A 23,312-nucleotide genomic window follows, 5' to 3' on the forward strand; every position below is an offset into this window, starting at 1 on the left:
TAGCCTATCATGGCTACCCCCTCCAAAAAAAATGGCATTTACATAGGCTAGAACATAAAATACGTAGAATTTACGTATTTAAATATTTACGTAGGCTAGAACGGCAAAAAATAGGGAATGCAAATGGAGGCCATCATAGCTGCCACCATTTAGGTACGCCGTTTTTTGGGGGAGGTAGCCAAGATAGACTACGTAAATTCTTACGAAGCCTATCACGGCAGCCTGGAGGGATGGCAATGGCGGCCGCAACAGCCCAGCCACGGCCAGCCAGCTGCCGCCACCGCCACATTCGCCACTGCATCCGCCGCCGCCAGAACCGCCGCTGCCACCACAGAATACGCCATGTCTGCTGCAGGTTAGTGCCGTCCCGGGGGATTCCGCGGGGGGGCAGGGGGCAGGAGGCGGTTCCGCCATGGATTCCGGGGGGCCGGATTCTACAGAATCCGGCCTCACTGGAATCCGTGGTGGAATTCTCCACCATCCCTAATCATGATTTAGCTACTTCCACACAATGAAGAACATGCCTTAGTAGTCTCCACCAGCTGGATGTCATACAAAAGAAATTGTAACACTGGCTATGCTTTAAGGAAATTCGGGCTGCTACCCTCAAACTGATGCCTTCACAGTTCTTCAGTTGTAGATGCTTGCGTTTTCTCTACAAAACGTCAGTGCAAATTAAAAATCAGAAAAGAATGCACACATACCGGTATTTGTGAGATACTGCACATTTCTCATCACTCCTTCAGTGTAAGTTCCAGTCTCGTAATTGTCCATCTCACCAGAAACCATGTCTGCCACTCTTGCTGCACGCCCTCGGATGGCACCAGCTGTACGATCTAAATCATCAGCATCCTGTTCTCTTAGTGCAATGATGCACCTGTTTACATCTTCAAGGATATGACTTTCTACATGAAAGAGAAACAACAAAGCAAGGTTATGTAGACCAGGCTATGTGGTTAGATGGAACAGAATTTCTCCTCAGTTGCCATGTGAAATTAATCAAACCAGTAGGGGTGTCAGAGAATTTCTCGCTGAAACTTCGGGGGGTCAAGTGCCAACGTATTCGGCCCCCCGAAGTAGTTTCGGGGAGAAATTCTCCTCACCCCCCCGCCCCCCGCACCCCCCCCCGGAATGGGACTTACCCTTCCCGAATGTCCCTCCCAGCGGCGGGTTGCAGCGGCGGTTCGGCAGGGCTTCGACAGGGGCAGGGGCGGCAGCCGGTCTTTTGACCGGCTGCTGCCACTGCCATTCCAAGAAAAGTGAAAAAAAAAAATGCCCCCGTGATAGGCTAAGTGACGATTAACGTAGCCTATCACGGCTAGATCTGCAAAGTCAGCCGTGATAGGCTACGTAAATCGTCACGTAGCCTATCACGGGTGACTTAAAAAAAAAAAAAGCACGTACGGTTAATGGCGGCCCTCATAGGGAGCCGCCATTCGCGTTCCTTATTTGGTCGCTGTAGTCTACGTAAAGATTACGTAGACTACAGCGACCAAATAAGGAACGTGAATGGCGGCTCCCTATGGGGGCCGCCATTTGCGTACGTGCTTTTTTTTTTTTAAGTCACCCGTAATAGGCTACGTGATGATTAACGTAGCCTATCACGGCTGACTTTGCAGATCTAGCCGTGATAGGCTACGTAAATCGTCACGTAGCCTATCACGGGGGCGTTTTTTTTTAACTTTTTATTTTGCGGCCGGCCGAGGCGAGGCGCCTCCTCCCCAGCCTGAATTTCGGCCGGGCAAGGCGAGGCGCCTCCCCCCCAGCCTGAATTTCGGCCGGGCAAGGCGAGGCGCCTCCCCCCCTGGCCTGAATTTCGGGGGGAGAAGCGAAGCACCTCCCCCCCACCGCGAAGCAAGCTGCGAGACGAGGTAAGTGACTTTCGAGCACTCCTACAAACCAGTCCATTTACATTCAAGTGAACATTTTCCATATGAGCTCAGACTGGTCTATACATACAAACGGAACGTGTGAACTCATTATGGATCACTGCATAAACTGATCATGAGCACTTAAAAGAATTACACATTTTCCTGCCTTTCTCTTTCTGGGGGCAAGCCTTTTGAAACTTCCTTCTGCCCATCTGACTTCGTTGGTTTGTTTGTTTGTTTTATTACATATTTATCCCACCCCACCTCCCCCTCCCTCATATTATTTGCACAGCAACCCTGTGAGGAAGCTTAGGCTGAAAGAAAGTGACTGGTCCAAGGTCACCAAGTGACCTTCACAGCAAAGTTAAGGCTAGAATTTGGGTATCCCTTACTTCAGATTAGCCTCCCATGCCTCTTGTCTTTTTAAGGTTGGCCCAAGACATGTTAGAGCCTGAGACCGAAATACAATCTATAGACACATGCCCCACCCTAGAATAATAATTAGTTGACAATTTGCCGCCTCTTAATGGCACACAACTTTTTAATTCATTCATAAGTTCAGTCAACTCTGTTGAACAGCCCTCTCTTCAGACCAAAATTTCACACTTCATCCAAGATAGCAAGTAGGGATGGATGGGCACCCCATCTCCGGGTTCCCCAAGCACCTGCCCAGATCCTGCTCCGATCCTGCTCCAAACCCTGCCCCTGCTCACATGTCCCCAGACCACACTCAAGCCCCACACCTGCTTGCCAAGCCACCTGCACATAGACCTATATGCAAAATTGTGCCATGAATTGCCCATGTATGCAAGATTCATAGTTTTTCAAAACATAGCAATCGTGGCAGAGGCGGATGGGGCCCAGGTAAGTTGCGGGCAGCTCGGCGAGCAGGACAGGGAGTCAAGCAGAGGCTAGGGCTCAGTGGGGATGGCTCCAGAGGCATGGGCGTAGGTGGTCCACCAGCAGAATCCCAGACCGAGACAGGCACCTGTACCATCCCCAACACCAAGCAAATAACCTCCAACATACAGATTACAGGCAATTTTTTTCACATGCAATCATATCCATATAATTTTTTAAAAAAAATATTACAGGTTAGCATTCAAAATAATGGGCTGGGCAGAATCATGCTAATGTGCTGTTTCAGCTGCAAATGCAGCGGTTTGGTCTGTATTGGCCAGAGCAGATTTAGACCCTGGGAAGTAGGGAACAGGTCCCATGTGAATGAAAAAATCACACACACATCCCTTCGTACAAGAGAAGGCCACTGCAGAATGGCTTTTCAAGACTTGAAGTACATGACCCTGCCCTGTCATTGCTCCCTATGCAGCCCTGTCAGCACAATGTAAACACATCCTTGTGATAACCCTACATCGCAGCAGGAGCAAGGGGTGTGTGTGGAGTGGGTCAAAAGACAGTGTGGTAGCACTGATGGGTGCTGCTGAACTGATGGGAGTGCTCATGTGGGTCTCTGCCTTCCCCCATTTCCGGGAGAATGACACAATGAGCATGTGCTGTTCCTAAGATTACTACAACAAAAAATGCCCCCAAAAGTGTTTCCTAAACTTAGTACTCATTAAGACGAAGTTGCCAGAACCAAGGGAGCCATTTGGCTTATTTTAGGACTGCAGATAATCACTGTTCAGGCAAGAGATGTATATCATAAATTCCTCTGAGATTAAAAATCATCCTCCCTGACCTGTGAAAAACAATAAGAAATATTGGATAAGAGCATAAAACAAGGTATTCCACAAAGTAACCATGTAATTAGGGAAAGGGTAGGGCCGCTGCTGATAACATGATACTATGATAACATGATACTATGATAATATAACACCATAATACTTAGCATTTATATGGCAGTTCTGAAGCACCTCACACACATTTTTCTCAGTAATTCCTACATAGGGGTGTTGGAGGAATACAGTTGGGGGTGGAGCTTGATGAGGTTTCATCAGTTCGCCTCCCTGGACTCCATTCCGTCTTCCACTAGCTGGCCCAACTGGGCCTGCAGCAAGTCAGGCTGGCTAGCAGATTTTCGGTGTTTTTGAATGTACATGCATTCCGGCTGTAATTTGTGGAAGTTGCACAAATATGTGTGAGTTGCACAAATTACAGCCACAATTTGCACAAATGGTGCCAATTTCTGCTGTAATTTGCATAATTTGCACAAATTGTGACTGCAACTTGCACAAATTATGCAGATTTCCACAATTTGCTAGGGATGGACAGAACACTTACCTTCCGTTCTGTTCTGTTTCCGCTGGGGGGGAGGTGCTCCGTCCCTCCCCCCAGAATCCTTGACGGGGGGGAGGTGATCCGGTCCTCCTCCCCAGAATCCTGCCCGGCCAGCTACACTCCACGGCCAAGCCACGGAGCCACCGGCCAACTCCGGCTGCCCACAGCCGAACATCCGGCCGCTGGGCAGCCCTGCAGGGATGCAAATGGTGGCTGTCATAGCTGCCGCCATTTGGTCCTTGTATTTAGCCGTGATAGGCTATGTAAATATTTATGTAGCCTATCAAGGCAGTGGGGAAAAAAAACAGCGTACACAAATGGCGGTAGCCACTGCCATTTGCGTATGCTGGGGTTTTTTCTCCCTGCCGTGATAGGCTACATAAGTATTTACGTAGCCTATCACGGCTATGTAGAGGAAGCGAATGGTGGCCGCAGGACAGCTGCCATTCACAAAGCAGCACGGACAGGAGCAGGTAAGTGCTCCATTTCTCACGCCTTTTGTGGGTTGGGGGCAGCGGGGACTTCATCCCGCGCACCTTTCATGGGTTGGGTTGGGCAGGGGCTTCGTTCCACGATGGATTTCGGGGGGCCGAATGCACTGGCATTCAGCCTCACCGAGATCTGTCACAGAATTCTCTGACATCCCTACAACGTGCAGCCGCAATCTGTGCAACTCTCTATTTGCACACATTACAGCTGAGACCAAAAAGAAATATGTAAAAAGTCCCTGGAATTTGGGGAAGCCACGCAGCTTGGTTCACAAAAGCGATCCAAGCTGGGCACACCACAGACGTCTGGCAAGCCCCCAAAGGGCCAGATTTCCTGGAGATGAACATCCCTATTCCTACAACAATCAGGCATGGTGTCAGGTTTGAGGGGGGGACTGAGGAAGGTGCCCTCCAGGGGGCCCTGCAGCAAGGCCCCCCATGAGCTTATCAGATGGTGGGGATGGCAGTACTGATGTGTTCAGTCCCTCTTTTCCCCTTCTTTTAAGGTTGGAGCTGGTGCTGAGAAACGCCAGGCCAGGCAGCTACTGGTGCCCCCATCTCCTTCCCTCAACCCCTCTCTCCTTTCTCTGTGGCCCCCCACCCCCAAAGTAGCATCCCTCTGTGATACTATGTGTGTGTGTGGGGAGGGGTGCTGAGACAATTGAGGGAAAACAGAGGGCAGATGCAGCTGCCACCTGGCCCAGTGTTTCTCCACTCAGTGCTGGGCCCAACCTTAAAATTGAAAAATAAAGTAGGGATGGAGAAGCAGGGATTCTTGAGCTCTCTGAAATGCTCTGAACTTCACATCAATGCTTGGGTCAGCTCTCTCCTGTACTCATTTGTAACCTCTTTTTACAGTTCATTCAAATGGGGAAAGTGGACATTTTGAATGGGGAAAGTGTGCATTTTTCAAAAGTGTGCATTTTTCCTCCTTTAACTAAAGCATGAAAACGTGAATTTTTAAAAGTGCATATTTTTAAAAGTGCACATTTTTTTTAAGTGCACATTTTTTGAGCACAAACACAAGCTTGGGAATTTGCTAACATTTTTGGAGAACATGCACGCCTGCTTGCATTCGGGGTGGTGAATGAGGCATTTTTTAATGATTTCCAAATTCAAACAAAATTCTTTTACATCCCTAAAATAAAGCAGGGCGCTGCTAACCCTGCTCCACTTTTCTTCTATTTTAAAGCTGGGATGTGAGCTAAGAAATTCATGGTTCCTCACCGGAGCAGAGTCATACTTCTGTGACAACCCTCTCTTTCCATCAGTGCTTCTCCACTAAGTGTGTGTGTGTGTGTGTGTCAAGGTAGGCCCCTGTGTGGCCCCAACACTGACAACTCCATCAAATGGATCAGGATTACAGATGAATGGCTGAGGATAAGATTTGAATTTATCGGAGCTGGAAAATAGAATTGTTAACATAAAATATCTACAAAGGTGAATTGTTGAGTGCATATTGTACCTCAGGTTTCCTCAGAAGAGGTATGTGAAGTGCTTTCAGCACTCATAAAGCAGCATAAAATGCTATTTTTTTTAAAAAAAAAATGTAGATTGGGACCCTGTGATAAAAGGAATCAACAAGGATTATGTTGAAAGGACAAAGAACTGAACTGGAAAAGAGTAGGCTAGAGAAATCAAAAAGGAAGGATTGCTAATGTGGGTAAATCCTGCCCTCAGTGGGCCAGCACAGTAGCCATAACTCCGTGCTGCAATGAAGTTGACAAAAGAAATTCAAATGTCTACAAATAGAGAGAGGACATCTGCCGAACCAGTATGTGAAATATACAGTGTTGCAGCTAGGGCTGGACCTTGGAGCCAAAGTCCGGGGGCCCCACAGCTAGGGATGTACAAAACACATACCTGGTTCCACGCTGGGGCATGGTGTGGGGGAGGTGGGGAGCTCTGTCCCTCCCCCCGGAATCCTCCCTAGCCTTCTCCACTCTGTGGCAGGTCTGGAGTTCCAGAGTTCCGGCTGTGGCTGGGCTGCTGCGGCTGCAAATGGCGTGGCTACCTTTACAGGGCTTTACTGCGGCCACATTTGCATAGCTATCTTTACTGTGATAGGCTACGTAAATACTTACTTAGCCTATCACGGCAAAGAGCAGGGGCGCAAACGGCATAGTGGCCACCATTTTGCACCCCTGCTCTTTGCCATGATAGGCTACGTAAATACTTACATAGCCTATCACGGCAGTCTGGAAGGACGCAAATGGCGGCCACTACAATGGCCGCCATTTGTGGCTGCAGGAGCTGGCCGAGAGACCAGCCACCGCCGGAGTCGCCGCCGGAGCCGCCACCAGAGCCGCTGCTGCCTCCGACCCAGGTAAGCTTCGTCCCGGGGGGATTCTGCGGGGTTGCGGGGGGTGGGAGGCCATTCCGCCATGAGTTTCGGAGGGCCAAATGCCAGTGCATTCGGCCTCACTGAAATCCATGGCGGAATTCTCCGCCATCCCTACCCACAGCTCCCCTCCCGCCAAATGGCAGGTGATAGGGGCAGCAGCAAACAGGCCCTGCATTAGCACCTGAGCTGATGCTGTTTTGGTTGGGCATGTACATGGTTGCAGATGCTCATGTTATTCTTTTTACTATGAACATATCATCCTTTTCTATAACAAAATGGCAGTTCAGTTCTTCCCAAGTCAACATGTTTAGCATCAGGGCAGCAGAAGCAAGCTCCATTTTATTCCAGGAGTCATGATGGTGCTATGATTTCAGTGAGTTTAAAATGCAAAACTGCACGTGCTCAGAGTCTTTCTTCTTTCATCAGGGTTGGCAAACAGTTTGCTTTTCTCTAACATCTCAGAAATGTAGAAGCAGTTGTAAAGCATGGAATGGCAGTGGAGATAAGGGAGAAAGGAAATGTCACTTATGAGCTTCACAATCGAAGTTACACAACATGGCTGCCCAATCCCACCCCGTCCCACCCTCAGTAAGACCATTCAGTCCAGAATTTCCTAGGTGCACCACTAGAAATACAGGTCTGTAAAAATTATGTTGGGACCAGGTTATCTTAAGCACCACCTCCGCCTGCATGAACCTGCTCATGCACTGCAATTGTTTACAGGGCCCATGCTCTGAGGCCATGCCGCCATCAGAGCTGTCTTTGGTTGACTGGGCCTTTTGGCCATAGCATCCCAATTATGGAACAACTTCACTAGAGAGGTTCATTTGGCTCCCTTTTCAGCCTCTCTAGTGAGGGTGCTTTGGAGGGGGAGGGAAGGACTCTGGGAGGCTCAGGATAAATCATATCCTGGCCTTTCTGGTCTCCTTCCCTCTCCACCCACAGGAACACCTCCATATTCCCCTCTGCAAGGTCGATTTTCTGACCTCGGAGAGGCAGACACCATGGTTGTCTCCTCACTGGCTGGGGGTGGGGGGCAGTGGGTGGATTCCTGATTTCCCCTCCTGAGGTCAGAGCAGTATCTCCAACTTCTGAGCTATCCTATGGTCCCTGGGACACTCACCCAGGGTCATAGGATTGCTCTCTCCTTTGATTTGTTTCATTTGCTTTTATTTTTCCTATTTTTATTGTACTTTTGTGTCTTAATCTGAAAACCACCTTGGGGGCTTTTTTAGAGCTAAAAGGTAGGCTAGACATTTTCTTTAAAAAAAATATATCCTACAATCAACATGTCACAGAGAAAAAAAGAAAGCAGCAAAGTGGTCAGACTTTGGCTCCTTTCATTGAAATGAACAAGGGAATCTGTTTTTGCAGCAAGCAACTTCACATTGGATATGTGCTCACAATCAAAGTGCATAATTTTAATTAAACATTTTCAAATGTTACATCTGGTGGTTTTCTAATGATGAGGATTCATTCACACAGGCATGTATTCACTTGACTTCCCTGCATTTGATTATTCTATACTTGATAACTAAGCAGTCTGTGTTTGAAACTGATGCCAATGAAGAGCTCTGGAACACCCTGCTGAGGGAGGCTAGGCTGGCCTCCTCTCTATGTCCTTCTTCAGGCAGACAAATACTTTAAAAAAAAATCAGACAGGCCTTTGCATATAAACTGGTCTGTTGCTGAAGGGTTTGTCAATTGGTTGGTGTTATTTATTTATTTGCTGTGTTTATAATTGTGTTTTAAATATATTAGTTTTTTATGTTTTAATTAACATTTTGTTTTTAATCTGTATTTTATTGTTAGTCACCTTGACTGCCATTTTTTGGTGGAAAAGCAGGATGTAAATTAAATAAATACATGATATGAAACTTCTATCTGTGATGTTAGATCTGTGATGGCTGACTCATACATCCATATCATCCCTTGATGTTGCAGGCACTGAGTTCCTAACATGCTTATGTGAACCAGCCCTGACAGCAACAAAAATGTCTGTTCCTTTTTGGCTATCTCATATACTGTAGCACCAAGTTAAGGCTACCAAGTGGGCCACTGAAGACAGGAACTGCTAACATTTCACATTTCCTTGCTCTTAGCTTTTAAATATCCCTCACTTTATGCTTCAACTTAATGGCTTGAGCAGCAGCAATCTCTCTATTTCTTATTCATGCCTAATCAAATCCCAAAAAGGGGGTTGGGAGAAAGGGGTTATAATCAGAGTTGTTTTTAGGAGTACACTGGTGAAGTATGATGCGTTCCTTCAAGTTGCCAAAACACACTAACTGCTACATGCATTTGGCACTCTTGTTGACAATCATAGGGGAAAGAAGCACAAAATGGTAGCTAAACTACTTTTTCAAGGTCACTTGAAGAAACACCTGAAAAGTACAGAAGAAGTTTTGCATCTCTCCTGACGAGTGTTGTTGTAACTTTTCCATCAATAGCTAGAGGGCCCCAGTCAATTCAGCACCTTTTTATGAGGACTAAATTCACTTCGAAACAAATAAATGAACACTTACATTTTTAGGTCTTTCCCTCCTTTGCTCCATTAGCATTATATGACTGCAGACATCTCTGCAGTGTTTTTACTCCTTGTGCAATGTGAATAACAGAGAGAACATCACATCAGATTATGCATTGCTAAGTGCTATCTGTTTCAAAGTTGCCAATAAAATATTGTCAGAGGATAATGGCCATCTGCTGTTCCTACAGAATTGCTCAGGTGAAGACACTGATTTTATGGAAATATTCTATTGTAATTGCTTTATATCCACAATATCGAGCCCTGACACAAATGTGACGTCTGTCTGCATGGCTGTGAAATTTGTCCTCTGTGTCTTTGTCAGAAGGGGGAACAAGTGGAAGCAGAGAAGCGATGGGGGAGGAGAGATTAACTCTTTTCCTGCTCTAAATCATCCAAGTGACTCTCCACCCCACCCAGATTTCATTATTATACAATAAGGAGATTAGGAGCGAATAGGAGGATAGGACTATGACCCAAACTAGGCCATGGACACCTAGGGATGGCGGAGAATTCCGCCACAGATTTCAGTGAGGCCGAATGCACTGGCATTTGGCCCCCCGAAATCTGTGGCGGAACGGCCTGCTACTCCCCCACCCCCCTGCGGATCCCCCGCGGGACAAGACTTACCTGGGGCGGATGTTCCGGACAGCGGCGGCTCCAGCAGTGGCTTCGGTGGCAGCGACGACTGGTCTTTTGACCGGCTGCTGCAGCCGCCATTTGCAATCTGCTCTTTTTTTTTTTTTACCCAGACATGATAGGCTACGTAAAGACTTACGTAGCCTACCATGTCTGGGTAAAAAAAAAAAACAACGGCGTACACAAATAGCGTAGTGGGCACTATTTGCGTTCCTTTTTTATTCACCGTTTTAGCCTACGTAAATATTTACGTAAGATAAATCGGCAAAAAATAACACAAATGGCTGCTGCCGTAGCCGCCGCCATTTGCGTACGCTGGGGTTTTGGGGGGGGGTTAGCCATGATAGGCTACGTAAATTCTTACTTAGCCTATCATGGCTGCCTGGCTGGATGCAAATGGTGGCCGCTACGGCGGCCACCATTTGCATATGCAGCAGCCTGTCCGTGGCCGGAAATCCGGCTGTGGACGGCCCTGGCTGGCTGCTCCGCAGTCTGGCCATGGAAAGGAGCCAGCCATCGAGGATTCCGGGGGGGAGGACCGGATCGCCTCCCCCCCATCCCCCCCACCACGAAAGTTTCTGTGAAAAGGTAATTGGGTTTCGTACATCCCTATGGACACCCATACTTGAAGTGCTTTGTTGACCCCCAGTGAACAGTAGAAGGTCAGGCTCTCAGTATTTATACTAGACCTGGTCAGTCAACATGATTCAGACTGCCAACCAATCACAAGGACTGATTTTGCGCTCCTCTGCTCCCCTCTGAATGACAAGATGGCTCTCTGAGGTTGGAGCAGTCCCAGGTAGCTCACCAAGCTAGTTCTCAGCTTTAAACCATAGCTTGGAATCCATGACAAATATAGAAATTCAAAAGCAGGACTTGCTGAAGAGCAAGGAGTTAAAATGCTTGACAGAGCAACATTTGGAATTATGACAGTAAAATAAGAAATGTATTTGTCACTAAATTCACAAAGTATGCCAGCAACCATTCAAAGCTGGTGATAGTTAATATATAGTTTGGGATCCAAAATGTAAACAAGAGACATTTTAAGAGAAATAAGAAGAGACCATCTGGCTCATCAGGCTATTCTTCTCTTACTGCTAACCCTCTTCTGTCACAGCATTTAATCAAATGTTCTTGAGCAACTTCACTATTATTGCCTGGGAGGACATTCCTTTCTTGTAAGTAGCTCAGGATAAAAAACAGATTCACATCTGTTCTGATTTTTGTGTTCTGTTAATTTTTGTTTTGCTGTTTCCCCCAATCATCTTTATTAAGCCTGAACACAGTCATTCTGAGTTGTCATTGTCAATTTTCATTTCATGTCCTATCTTTTAGGTTAAAAGTCAATTTGTCTTATGCAACAAGGCCAGCTGAAGTTGGAAAATATCTATTAGTTGATTAATCTAGAGAAAGAGTCAATAAAAGTAAGTTGGCTGCACTCCATCCTAATCCACTATGAATCAGCTGTAATGTACACAGCAATCATTTAAATCAACATTTTTCCTACCTCATCAATATTTTTCTTATATTGCATTTTAATAATGGTTCAGAGAGAGAGAGAGAGAGAGAGAGAGAGCGCTAGATTTTTAGCACTCATCAATATGCTATGAATTATTGTTTTTCCTTATTTAACATGAATGGCCTTATGGGACGGGGACGTTTTGGGCAATCATGTTGTGTAACTTCAGTTGTGAAGCATACAACTAGCATATTTTTTCTCCCTCCTCTCCACTGCCATTCCATGCTTTATAACTACTTCTACATTCCTGATATGTAGAGAGAAACAAATTGCATGCCAACCCTGACAACAGAAGGAAGACTCTGAGCATGTGCAGTTTTGCATTTCAAACTCACTGAAATCATAGCACTGTCATGACTCCCAGAATAAAATGGAGCTGCCTTCTGTTGCCCTGATGTGAAACACGTTGACTTGTGAAGAACTGAAGTGCCATTTTGTTATAGAAAAGGATGATATGCCTAAGGTAAAAATAATAAAATGAGCATTCACAACCATGTATATGCCAGACCAGCTGCCCCCTGACTAAACATGTTTTTAATAAAAAGGAGAGAGAGAGAGAGAGAGAGAGAAGAAGAAGAAGAGCGGCATCAGCAGCCCCAGTGGGCCCCAGCATACCTAAGTTGGCCCAGGTGCTGACGTTGGGCCTGTTTGCCACTGCCCCTTCACCTGCCATTTAGGGGGAGGCTGAGCTGTGAGGCCCTGGGTCTTGGCCCCTAGCCCCAATGTCCAGCCCTACATGTTGTTTGGAAAGCTCCATGTGCATAAATGCTAAATAAGAGTCATCATCATCATCATCGCCATCATCATCATCATCACCATCATCCCCATATTGTTGGAGGCCACCTACTGAGATCATAGTGTAATGGCCCCAGGCCTGTAACCAGTCACCAGTAGTTTTAGAGGGGCCTAGAGATCCATAACGCGCTTTGCTTTGGTTCAGTATTAGTGCAATTCTCTTGCAAGGTGGGCCTGTTGGCTGGTAAGATGAGTCAAAGGTCGATATCGCCTCCTCAGCACATTCCATGCTAACGAGCGCTGGTATCCTATCAGAGTCTCGGATGTGCCTAGGAAGTGAAGCTCTGTTTGTCTTAAAGCAACAGGTGTCTGTGCTGGGAAAGCTCTGATTGATTCCCTTCTGACCAAGCACTTTTAGCCTATGCTGGGAAAGTTGCAGATGAATGCTAATTAATGCTTGCTTCTGTCATGCTGCCTCATTGCTAATGTGTATAGGATAAAACCTATTGTACCCCTTGGCTCTGGGTTCAGAGAAGCTGTCTGATCCAACCATTGGGTGCGCCTGTGCACTGTAAGTACTCAGTAAACTCTCCTTGTAAGCAAACCTGGATCTGGCTTATCATTATCTCAGCACTTCTAAATCTTGTCAGCCCACGGCCGGGGCAAAACACATGGCGGAGGTGAAATTCAAACCAGGGACTTCTTGATAGGGATGTACGAAAGTCACTTACCTAGGGATGTCAGAGAATTCCGCCATGGATCTCGGTGAGGCCGACTGCCAGTACATTCAGCCCCCCAAACTCCGTGGTGGAACGGCCTGCCCCCCCGCCCCCCTGCGGATCCCCCTGGGATGAGACTTACTTGGGGCAGATGTTCCGGGCGGCGGCAGCGGCTCCGGCGGTGGTGGCGGCTGGTCTTCCGACCAGCTGCCAATGCCACCATTTCCAGTGTTGAAAAAAAAAGAAAAAATAAAGATGTGATAGGCTACGTAAATCTTTACGTAGCTAGGGATGGCAGAGAATTTTTCCCCAAAACTTCGGGGGGGGCAAGCGCCAATGTGTTCGGCCCCCCGAACAAGCTTTGGGGAGAAATTCTCCGCAACCCCCCGCCCCCCGCGCCCCCCCCTGGGACAGGACTTACCTTTGCTGAATGTCCCTCCCGGCGGCGGGTCCGGCCGGCGGTTCGGCGGGTGTTCGTGTGGGGCAGGAGCGGCAGCCGGTCTTTCGACCGGCTGCCGCCACCGCCATTCCAATCAAAGAAAAAAAAACGCCCCCGTGATAGGCTACGTGACGATTAACGTAGCCTATCACAACTAGATTTGCAAAGTCAGCCATGATAGGCTACGTAAATCGTCACATAGCCTATCACGGGTGACTTAAAAAAAAAAAAAGCGCGTACGCTAATGGCGGCCCCCATAGGGAGCCGCCATTCGCGTTCCTTATTTGGTCGCTGTAGTCTACGTAAAGATTTACGTAGACTATGGCGAAAATAAGGGCAACGCTATTTGCGTTGCCCTTATTTTCGCCATAGTCTACGTAAATCTTTACGTAGACTACAGTGACCAAATAAGGAACGCGAATGGCGGCTCCCTATGGGGGCCGCCATTAGCGTACACTAGGGATGGCGGAGAATTTCTCCCCGAAACTTCGGGGGGCCGAGCGCCAACGTGTTCGGCCCCCCGAACAAGTTTCGGGGAGAAATCCTCCGCACCCCCCCCGCCCCCCGCACCCCCCCGGGACGGGACTTACCTTCCCTGAATGTCCCTCCCGGCGGCGGGTCCGGCTGGCGGTTCGTCCGTTGTTCGAGCGGGGCGGGAGCGGCAGCCAGTCTTTCGACCGGCTGCCGCCCCCGCCATTGCAATCAAAGAAAAAAAAAAAAAAAACGTCCCCTGATAGGCTACGTGATGATTCACGTAGCCTATCACGGCTAGATTTGCAAAGTCTTAGTCTATGTAAATATTTACATAGACTAAGACGGCCCAAAGTAAGGAACGCAAATAGCGTCCGCTATGCTATTTGTGTTCCCCTTATTTTCGCCGTCTTAGTCTACGTAAATATTTACGTAGACTAAGACGGCCCAAAATAAGGAACACAAATGGCGGCAGCTGTAGCTGCCGCCATTTGCATACGCGCGTTTTTTTTGTGTTTTTTTTACGTCAGACATGATAGGCTATGTAAAGATTTACGTAGCCTATCATGGCTGACTACGGGGATGCAAACGGCGGCAGCTACGGCCACCGCCATTTGCGTCCCTGCTAGCCAGCGGCCGGATGTCCGGCTGCTGGCGGAGCCAGTCGGGAGCTTCGCGGAATCCCCGCGGAGCGGAGCCAGCCGGCCAGGAATCTGGGGGGGATTCCGGGGGGAGGGACGGAGTGCCTACCCCCCCAGCAGAACCCAGTGGAGCCAGGTAAGGGCAATTTCGTACATCCCTACACTTACCTTTCCACGGAATATGTTCATGGTGGGGGAGAGGCATTCCGCCCCTCCCCCGGAATCCTCGACGGGGGGGAGGCGATCCGGTCCTCCCCCCCGGAATCCTGCCCAGCTGGCTGTGCTCCATGGTGGCTCCGCGGAGCTGCCGGCCAGGCCCAGGCCAGGGCCGTCTGCAGCCGGATTTCCGGCCTTGGAGGGTTCTGGGTAAAAAACAAAAAATGCGTACGCAAATGGCGGAGGTTACAGCCTCCGCCATTTGCGTTCCTTATTTTTCGCCATCTTAGTCTACGTCAATATTTACGTAGACTATTACGGCGAAAATAAAGGGAAACACAAATAGTGTAGTGGGCACTATTTCCATCCCTTTTTGAGTCACTGTTTTAGCCTATGTAAATTTTTACGTAGGCTAAAACAGCAAATAAAAAAGGGACGCAAATAGCTTCCACTACGCTATGTGCGTTCCCCTTTATTTTCACCGTAATAGTCTACGTAAATATTGACGTAGACTAAGACAGCAAAAAATAAGGAATGCAAATGGTGGCGGCCGTAGCCGCCGCCATTTTCATATGTGTGTTGTTGTTGTTTTTACCAGGGATGCGATAGGCTATGTAAGTCTTTACGTAGCCTATCACGTCTCTGTAAAAAAAAAAAAACCTCCAGACTGCAAATGGCAGCGGTGGCGGCCAGTCGGAAGACCAGCCGCCCCAGCCGCCGCCGCCGAAGCAGGCCGTTCTGCCACAGATTTTGGGGGGCGGAATGCACTGGCATTCGGCCTCACCAAGATACGTGGCGGAATTCTCTGACATCCCTACTTCTTGATTCATAGCTCACTCTCTTAGCCAAATGCTACATCATCTCACATGAACAAAAATACATACAACAAGTGCAGATACTTTCTAGCAGTATCCCTATATTTTTTTAATTCCCCCCTCTAGCTATAATTTCACTTTTGAGCTAAAAAAATTATGCCCTTTCTAAACAAAGAGCAGAATCCAATGGGGTGCTTATGCCCTTGCTGATTCACCCCACAGATTCTGTGGCACAAGCAGGGGGTCCCACTGATTTCATTGTGCAAGTGGGACCTACCACTTGTGCAAAAGACTTAACACTTCCCAGAGGAAGCCCCAAAATGAGCAGAAATGCTCATTTCTGGATTGGGACAGGCTGGTGGAGTTCCCTAAGGGCTCAACTGACCTGGTCCATTCCAGAAATCAGGGTTTTCGCTTATTTCCCTCCAGAAGCACTAAATCTCCATTCCGCAAGTGGTGGGCACCACTTATGGATGAGAATTGGCAGGGCACAGGAGAATCGATACAGGTGTAAGCATCCCATTGGATTCTGCCCTTTGTTTAAAATGTTGTATTGCACTGCATAACCCTATGATCCATGTGCATAATACCCAAGACAACTCTGATGATCCACGTGTTTGCCATCCACAGATCCATTCTATCATAACTTTTACCCCACCCACCCCCACTCCAAGAATAAGCTAATATGCTTTTCACATTAGCACCTAATGCAAGGTAGCTGTCAACACCCAAGCAATTTATTTACAACTAGGTGGAAAGGACTTCCTAGAGTTTAAACTGACAAGAGCAGAACTGACAAGCATGCTGTATGCAGCTCTTCCCTTAGTTCATCTGGTCACTTTCAAAAACCTCACTCAAGCCCTCCACTGCAGTCACAAAAATAACATGTGTCCAAGGACCAGAAGGCTTTTATGGGTTGGAGTTGTTAGGTCAGAACAACAACAACAACAACAGACCAAGAGAAAGAGAAGATCCATTCAGGGGGAAGAAAGTATTCATTCAAGCATATATAAGAAAATAAAAGAAATAAAGCAAAATGCCACTGAAGACATTTATCTTGTTTATTTAGACAGTGGAAGATTGGGCCTGTTATCATTTACATACAGATTGTCTATGCAAAGTAACCCTCCTGTTCTTTCACTCTCCTTGGAGAGAGGACATGCAGGGATATGAACTAACAAAACTTTAAAAATGTGTCAGTTAATTCCTTCCCCTCTGTTCCTCCCAGACTGAGTCTCCCAGGGTACAGTACGAAACACAGAATGGGGCAGGAAACCCTGGATCTGTCATCATCTTTACGATACCCTGGGGATCCTTAGCTATCCCAGAGCTATTATATGCAACCATTTTGCTGCTGTTGAATTGTGTCGTAGAATAATGAGGGTAACCTCATTAATGTCCTGTGCGTTTGCTATTAAGCACACCAGTGGGGAGTTTGGTAAAAGTATCTCTTAGTCAATGATTGGCTTGTGCACATAATATATATCTGTCATTCCTTCTACTTATGGACAGACGAAATAAAATATATCCAGATGGGTTTTTTTAGTCTGTGTTCTAAAGAACTGAACTAAAGTTCTGTTGAGGAAGAAACTGAAATGCTCGCAGTGGAGCAGCAAAGGTTCTACTACTATATGCAGTAAGCTTCAGCTCCCCAAGAAATAATTAGGATGCACCCCTCCTGCAAAATTAACAAGATCTAATATCAGCCCTGCCACCCTGATTGTCTTGGTGGTTGCTCATGTCTGCTTGCTTACTTACTTTAGATGCAAATTCTCAGTAACTTTCACAAATACGATGACTGGGGCTGAACCAGACCACAGGTGGCCACAGGGAGATCCAGCAAGTAAGGAATGCACTGCACTTCCTTCCTGCTCAAGCACTTAAGAAAACACAGGTTAGGTCCACTAACCATAACTTCTGGGCTCCAAGGATCCCATTCATCATTGGCATTGGATGGATGGTTTTCATGTATGGAATTGTGTCTGTCTTCAAGCAAATTGCTGGATTTAAATGGAGGTTCTTTCTGGCAGGAGAAGGGGAGTGAAGGAAGCTACCCTCTGAAATCCCCACTTCAGCATTCTTTGATTTGGACAGATGCATACTGGGATGCATAGTTGCCAGTCCACTGGCTTTCACTTTCTTCCACCCCTTTCTTCACAGCCCTGTCCCTTTCATAGGGGATAGACCTGCATGAGAAAGACACTCCAATCACACCCAGCCCAGTCATCTGTGTGTCCAGTTGCGCTGTCTGGAGGCAGGGGTCATTGTCAGAGTTTTTCTGAAAGTTTTTAAATCAAAATTGTCACTGGCTTGATCAGGGGAGGCGGGGCGGGGAGAAGTGTCTTCTGAATTATTTGGTGGGGGACTGATGAAAATGTGATTCATTTTTCAGAGTAAAGGGAGCTTGCCAGGAAAGGGAGGGACAGCAGTTTCTTTCTTTAAATTGTTTTCTTTTCCCCCCAAACAGAAAAAAGTGGCCGGGAGCAACTGCAACCTGTGGCCAGCTAGGCCACCATATTTCTGCACAATGCCATGTTGGGAATGATGCTATGGCATGACATAGCATAGTTTCCAATGTTGCATTTCAGGAAAATATGCAGCCTGGATGGTCAAAGGTTGTGGGTGCTCCTGGCCTAGAGAAGAGGAAAAGGAGGAGAAGGAGGAGGAGGCGACCACCCTGCCTGTCTTGGTAACTCCCCCCCCCATTACTCTGAAGGTTTGCAAACACCTTTTTTCACCCAGCACTAGGCTCATTGCAGAACCTTTGATCCCATGGCATTTCACACAGCGGTAGAGGCAATGGCAGCTCGAGGGGCTCTGTGGGCAAGGCTAACATCACTTCACCCTTCTGAACTCTGGAAGTGTATGAGACCTAAGTTACAGCATTTGCACAAGTGACCATGGAAAGTTTCAATTATCATTTTATGCTATTAAAATTAATGGTATTGCTTGTTTATTTGATAGTAAAAGAAAACATCTCATTGTATTGCTTGAAATCATGTTACATCTATTATATTTGGAGAAAAAAATAGATAAAAAATACAGGTAGTGATGCAAGTTAAAATGGCAAAAACAAATGCTGTGTGTATCTCAGTGTTGTATGAATAATTTCTACAGCAGTAGGAACAGTATACATATTTGTGTATATGTTTTTAAACCCAATCAGTGTTTTCAGATGCTTGTACATGGGTGTTTAAAAACACATGTATGCATGTGTATGTCATCTTTGGGCTGGAAGCACCATTATAATAGACTGGGTATATGCATCAGCTGTATTTGACATGCAATGTGGATAGCTTCCCTAAATTATTTCAGTATGAGACAGCCATCGCAAATTAAGTTTAATGAATAAAATTTAACAAAATGACACTTATGTATAAAAATAACTCCCAGGATTGTTTCAGGATATAAAAAGATGAGCATAAAGCTAAATCAAATAAATGCATCGTACATCATGCTTAAAAAGCGGTGGTATCCATTACATGATTGTCAGGCACAAAGTGAACAGCGGTTCCACTCCTATGCAACTAGTTTAGTTCCCCCCAAATGAAAATATTGGATTTTTATTGAAGAACTTCATTTCACCATGTAATGGTTGTGATGACAGTTGCTCCATTTTTAAAATCGAGAATTTGGTCTCATTTAAATTGCACTGAGATCTCAAAGGAGAGCTGGTGAAAAAGAAAAGGCAGAACATAATCTGTGAAGAAATTTTGTATATGGCCAGTGTTCCATGGGAGGCTTATTGATTGCCTAAAGATGAGTTCACTCATTGAGCTTGTTTAACAGGGCCTCCAGAAAGTTCAGTATTAGCTAGCTGGTGGCCATCTTCCTTAAGGCACCACAGAACAAAGAGAAGTACCGCAACCCCCCACCCCCACCGCAATATGGCTATAACTAACTTTGGCATGTATGGTAAACTATAGATATTCTGTAAGGGAAGCTAATTCAGAAGCTTGGGTCCTTCCCACCCCCCACGTACCCACACACACAAAACTCCCTGATCTGGTTTCTCCCAAGCAGCCTGGATATACAAGAACGTAAAATGTTTTACATCCAGCTCTTTTTTTCCTTCTCTGGAGTGGGTTTCCTGGCTGCTGTTATATCTTTCTCTGACAGTAATTTAACAATGACACAACAACTTCCTCTCTTTGTTTCTCCCCTTCCTAAAAGGTAGTGTCAGAAACCACTCAGCCCTCTTTGATTCGTGCTCTAGATTTATTCTTCCCTTGTATTTTGATTGTTTTTTAAAAGCATGTTAAATTGTAGTCTTGTTTAAATCCTGTTTTCTCCAAATGTTCTCCCATAAGCTCACTCAAAGATTAGGCACATTCAATATACTGGCAGAGTGTTTTATATCTGAAGTACTAAGTACTTCATGAGTGACTTGAGAATGAAGTGTCTGTTTATAAATGGAGGGTTGTGAACTAAAGTGGCAGCAGGTCAGGATGAAATATTAGGAATTCAAGTTCAAAGCTGACATCTCAGAACCCCTTTACCTGTACCCTAATTAGTGTGGTTGGTGCTATCTCCATAGTAGCACCAACCTGATGGCAGGATCTGCTCAAAGGCTTTTCCCCATCATGTTGTTCCTGTAAGACTGTGGGTGTTTAGCATACCAAGCTATCGCTTGCATGGCACCAGAGACAAGGCAACAAGGGACTGAATATCACACCCCTTTGTCTCTGCTGGAGCCTGTCAGGTTTCCACCACTGACCTGGACCCCCTGGGCAACTCCTTAATTATATTTTGCTTCCTTAAGAGTCCCACCTTCCTTCTTTTACCTTCCCCTTCCCAATAATGTGGGATTTAGGCTGTAGGTGCATGGTGACTGACACTCTAGACACAAGGTTTAACCACAACAGTTTACTGGTAAATTAAAGCAAGCAAATCACAACCAAAAGTATTTACAAAATAGAGGTGAGTAATACAAAAGGCATTAAAAGAAAATAAAAGTTGCAAAAGGCAAGTTCCTTTAACCTAGCTGTACCTATCCTTCTCCAGGCTGCTTCTTCCTGCTCCCTCTTCAGGCTCTGGTCATCCTGACTCTCTTGCTCTCTTTTTATACCCTCCTTCCCAAAAACCAAAAATACTGTTTCAAACCTGAAGAAATGAAACTTAACTGGGGAAATGAAAATGAAACCTAACTCGGGAAATGAAACTACTCCTCTCAGGGATACCCCCCCCCAACAAAAACAAAAATGGAGGCCTCTAAGCCTGACCTTTTCCCCCTTTCCCTCTGTAGGCTCCAAACCTTCACAGAACCTTTAAGAACTGTACCAGAATGAGAGAGTAGACCATTGGAAAGTTAATCTGCTGCAGGCTGTAAGAAATCTTGTTGCCATTTCCTGCACTTGGCAATTTTAGAGTAACTGGTTGCTAGGTATATTATCATGAATACCTGACTGCATTGGAAAGTTTCAGTGTAGATGGCTCTGGCTTACCCATTTTTGTTCAATAATAATTGCTATTGTGTTTTAATGACTGATATTGCCTATTTTGAAATGAATTTAAAATGTTATTATGTTAGTATTATTGGAATGAATTGTTGGGATCGTTACTATGTTTTGAAATTAATTGGTACAAGGGATGGGTGAGATTTTTGTTTTGTTTTTAATAAGTATTTACCAAACTTCACAAGTTTCTTCATGTTCAGGTCAGAAAGAACTTGAAATAAGAAAGTTTCATTTCATTTTTGATCAGGATTTACCCAGTTCACAACTCCTGAATGAATGCAATCTGCATTTCCAAGCTTGCAATGTGATCTGTGGACCAAAATACAACGCATTCAAAAGCATGTGTACATTTGACAAATGTGCATGGAAAAAATGCATACTTGAAAAATGTGCACAAACACACTTTAATCAATGGAGAAGAATGTATACATTTCAAAGATGTGCACAGCCGACATGTACAATTGGAAAAATATGTATGAAAATACCCATGAACTCCCCTTCATGGATCACTGCCTTGTTGTGGCGAAGGGGCTTGCGTAACTCAGTGAAGCCATAAGCTATGCCGTACAGGGCCACCCAAGACGGACAGGTCATGGCAGAGAGTTCTGACAAAATGTGGTCCACTGGAGAAGGAAATGGCAACCCACTCCAGTATTCTTGCCAAGAAAACCCCATGGAACGTATCACAAGGCTAAAAGAGATGACGCCGGAAGATGAGCCCCTCAGGTCGGAAGGTGTCCAATATGCTACTGGGGAAGAGCAGAAGGTATTTCCAAGTAGCGCCAGAAAGAGTGAAGCGGCTGGGCCAAACCCGAAAGGACACTCAGCTGTGGATGTGTCTGGTGGTGAAAAGAAAATCCGATGCTGTAAAGAACAATATTGTTTAGGAACCTGGAATATCAGATCAATGAATCAAGGTAAGCTGGAGGTGGTCAAACATGAGATGGCAAGATTGAACATCGACATCTTGGGAATCAGCGAACTAAAATGGACAGGCATGGGCGAATTTAATTCAGGTGACTATCATATCTACTATTGTGGGCAAGAATCCCTTAGAAGAAATGGAGTAGCACTCATAGTCAACAAAAGGGTGGGAAAAGCAGTACTGGGGTACAATCTTAAAAATGATAGAATGATCTCAGTACGAATCCAAGGCAAACCATTCAACATCACAGTAATTCAAGTCTATGCCCCAACCACTGAGGCCGAAGAAGCTGAGGTTGATCGGTTCTATGAAGACCTACAACACCTTCTAGAACTAACACCAAAAAAAGATGTCCTCTTCATCATAGGGGATTGGAATGCTAAAGTAGGAAGTCAAGAAATCACCGGGATAACAGGCAAGCATGGCCTTGGTGTACAAAATGAAGCAGGACAAAAGCTAATAGAGTTTTGCCAAGAGAACATGCTGATCATAGCAAACACTCTTTTCCAACAGCACAAGAGGCGACTCTACACATGGACATCACCAGATGGTCAATATCGAAATCAGATTGATTATGTCCTTTGCAGCCAAAGATGGAGAAGCTCCATACAGTCAGTAAAAACAAGACCTGGAGCTGACTGTGGCTCACATCAGAAGATGAGCTGCTTCTTGCAAAATTTCGGCTTAAATTGAAGAATGTCGGGAAAACCACTAAACTGTTCAGGTATGACCTAAATCATATCCCTGATGAATATACAGTGGAGGTGAGGAATAGATTTCAGGGATTAGACCTGATAGACAGAGTGCCTGAGGAACTATGGACGGAGGTCCGTAACATTGTTCAGGAGGCAGCAACGAAATCCATCCCAAAGAAAAAGAAATGCAAGAAAGCAAAATGGCTGTCTGATGAGGCTTTACAAGTAGCTCACGAAAGAAGGGAAGCGAAAAGCAAGGGAGAAAGGGGAAGATATACCCAACTGAATGCAGAGTTCCAGAGAATAGCAAGGAGAGACAAGAAGGCCTTCTTAAATGAACAATGCAAAGAAATCGAGGAAAACAACAGAATGGGAAAGACTAGAGATCTCTTCAAGAAAATTGGAGATCTCAAGGGAACGTTTTGTGCAAAGACGGGCATGATAAAGGACAAAGAAGGCAGGGACCTAACAGAAGCAGATGAGATTAAGAAGAGGTGGCAAGAATACACAGAAGAACTATACAGGAAAGATCTGAATGTCCCTGATAGCCATGATAGTGCGGTCACTGAACTTGAGCCAGACATCCTCGAGAGTGAAGTCAAGTGGGCCTTAGGAAGCATTAGTAACAACAAAG

At 45.9% G+C, this 23,312-nt stretch overlaps 1 protein-coding gene across 1 annotated transcript in view; it reads right to left on the reverse strand.

The window, feature by feature from the left end:
* The window catches only part of CTNNA3 (catenin alpha 3), a 1,165,030-nt gene that overhangs the window by 329,383 nt on the left and 812,335 nt on the right, over positions 1–23,312 (reverse strand). The window contains exon 11 of the mRNA XM_084845397.1: positions 705–905. Within this exon, the coding sequence (XP_084701523.1) occupies positions 705–905 (201 nt within the window). The remainder of the gene's footprint in view (positions 1–704; positions 906–23,312) is intronic.

Source organism: Heloderma suspectum, chromosome 3 (genome assembly GCF_057233095.1).
Source record: "Heloderma suspectum isolate Gila_16-S chromosome 3, 16-S_ref, whole genome shotgun sequence".
Classification (NCBI taxonomy): Eukaryota; Metazoa; Chordata; class Lepidosauria; order Squamata; family Helodermatidae; genus Heloderma; species Heloderma suspectum.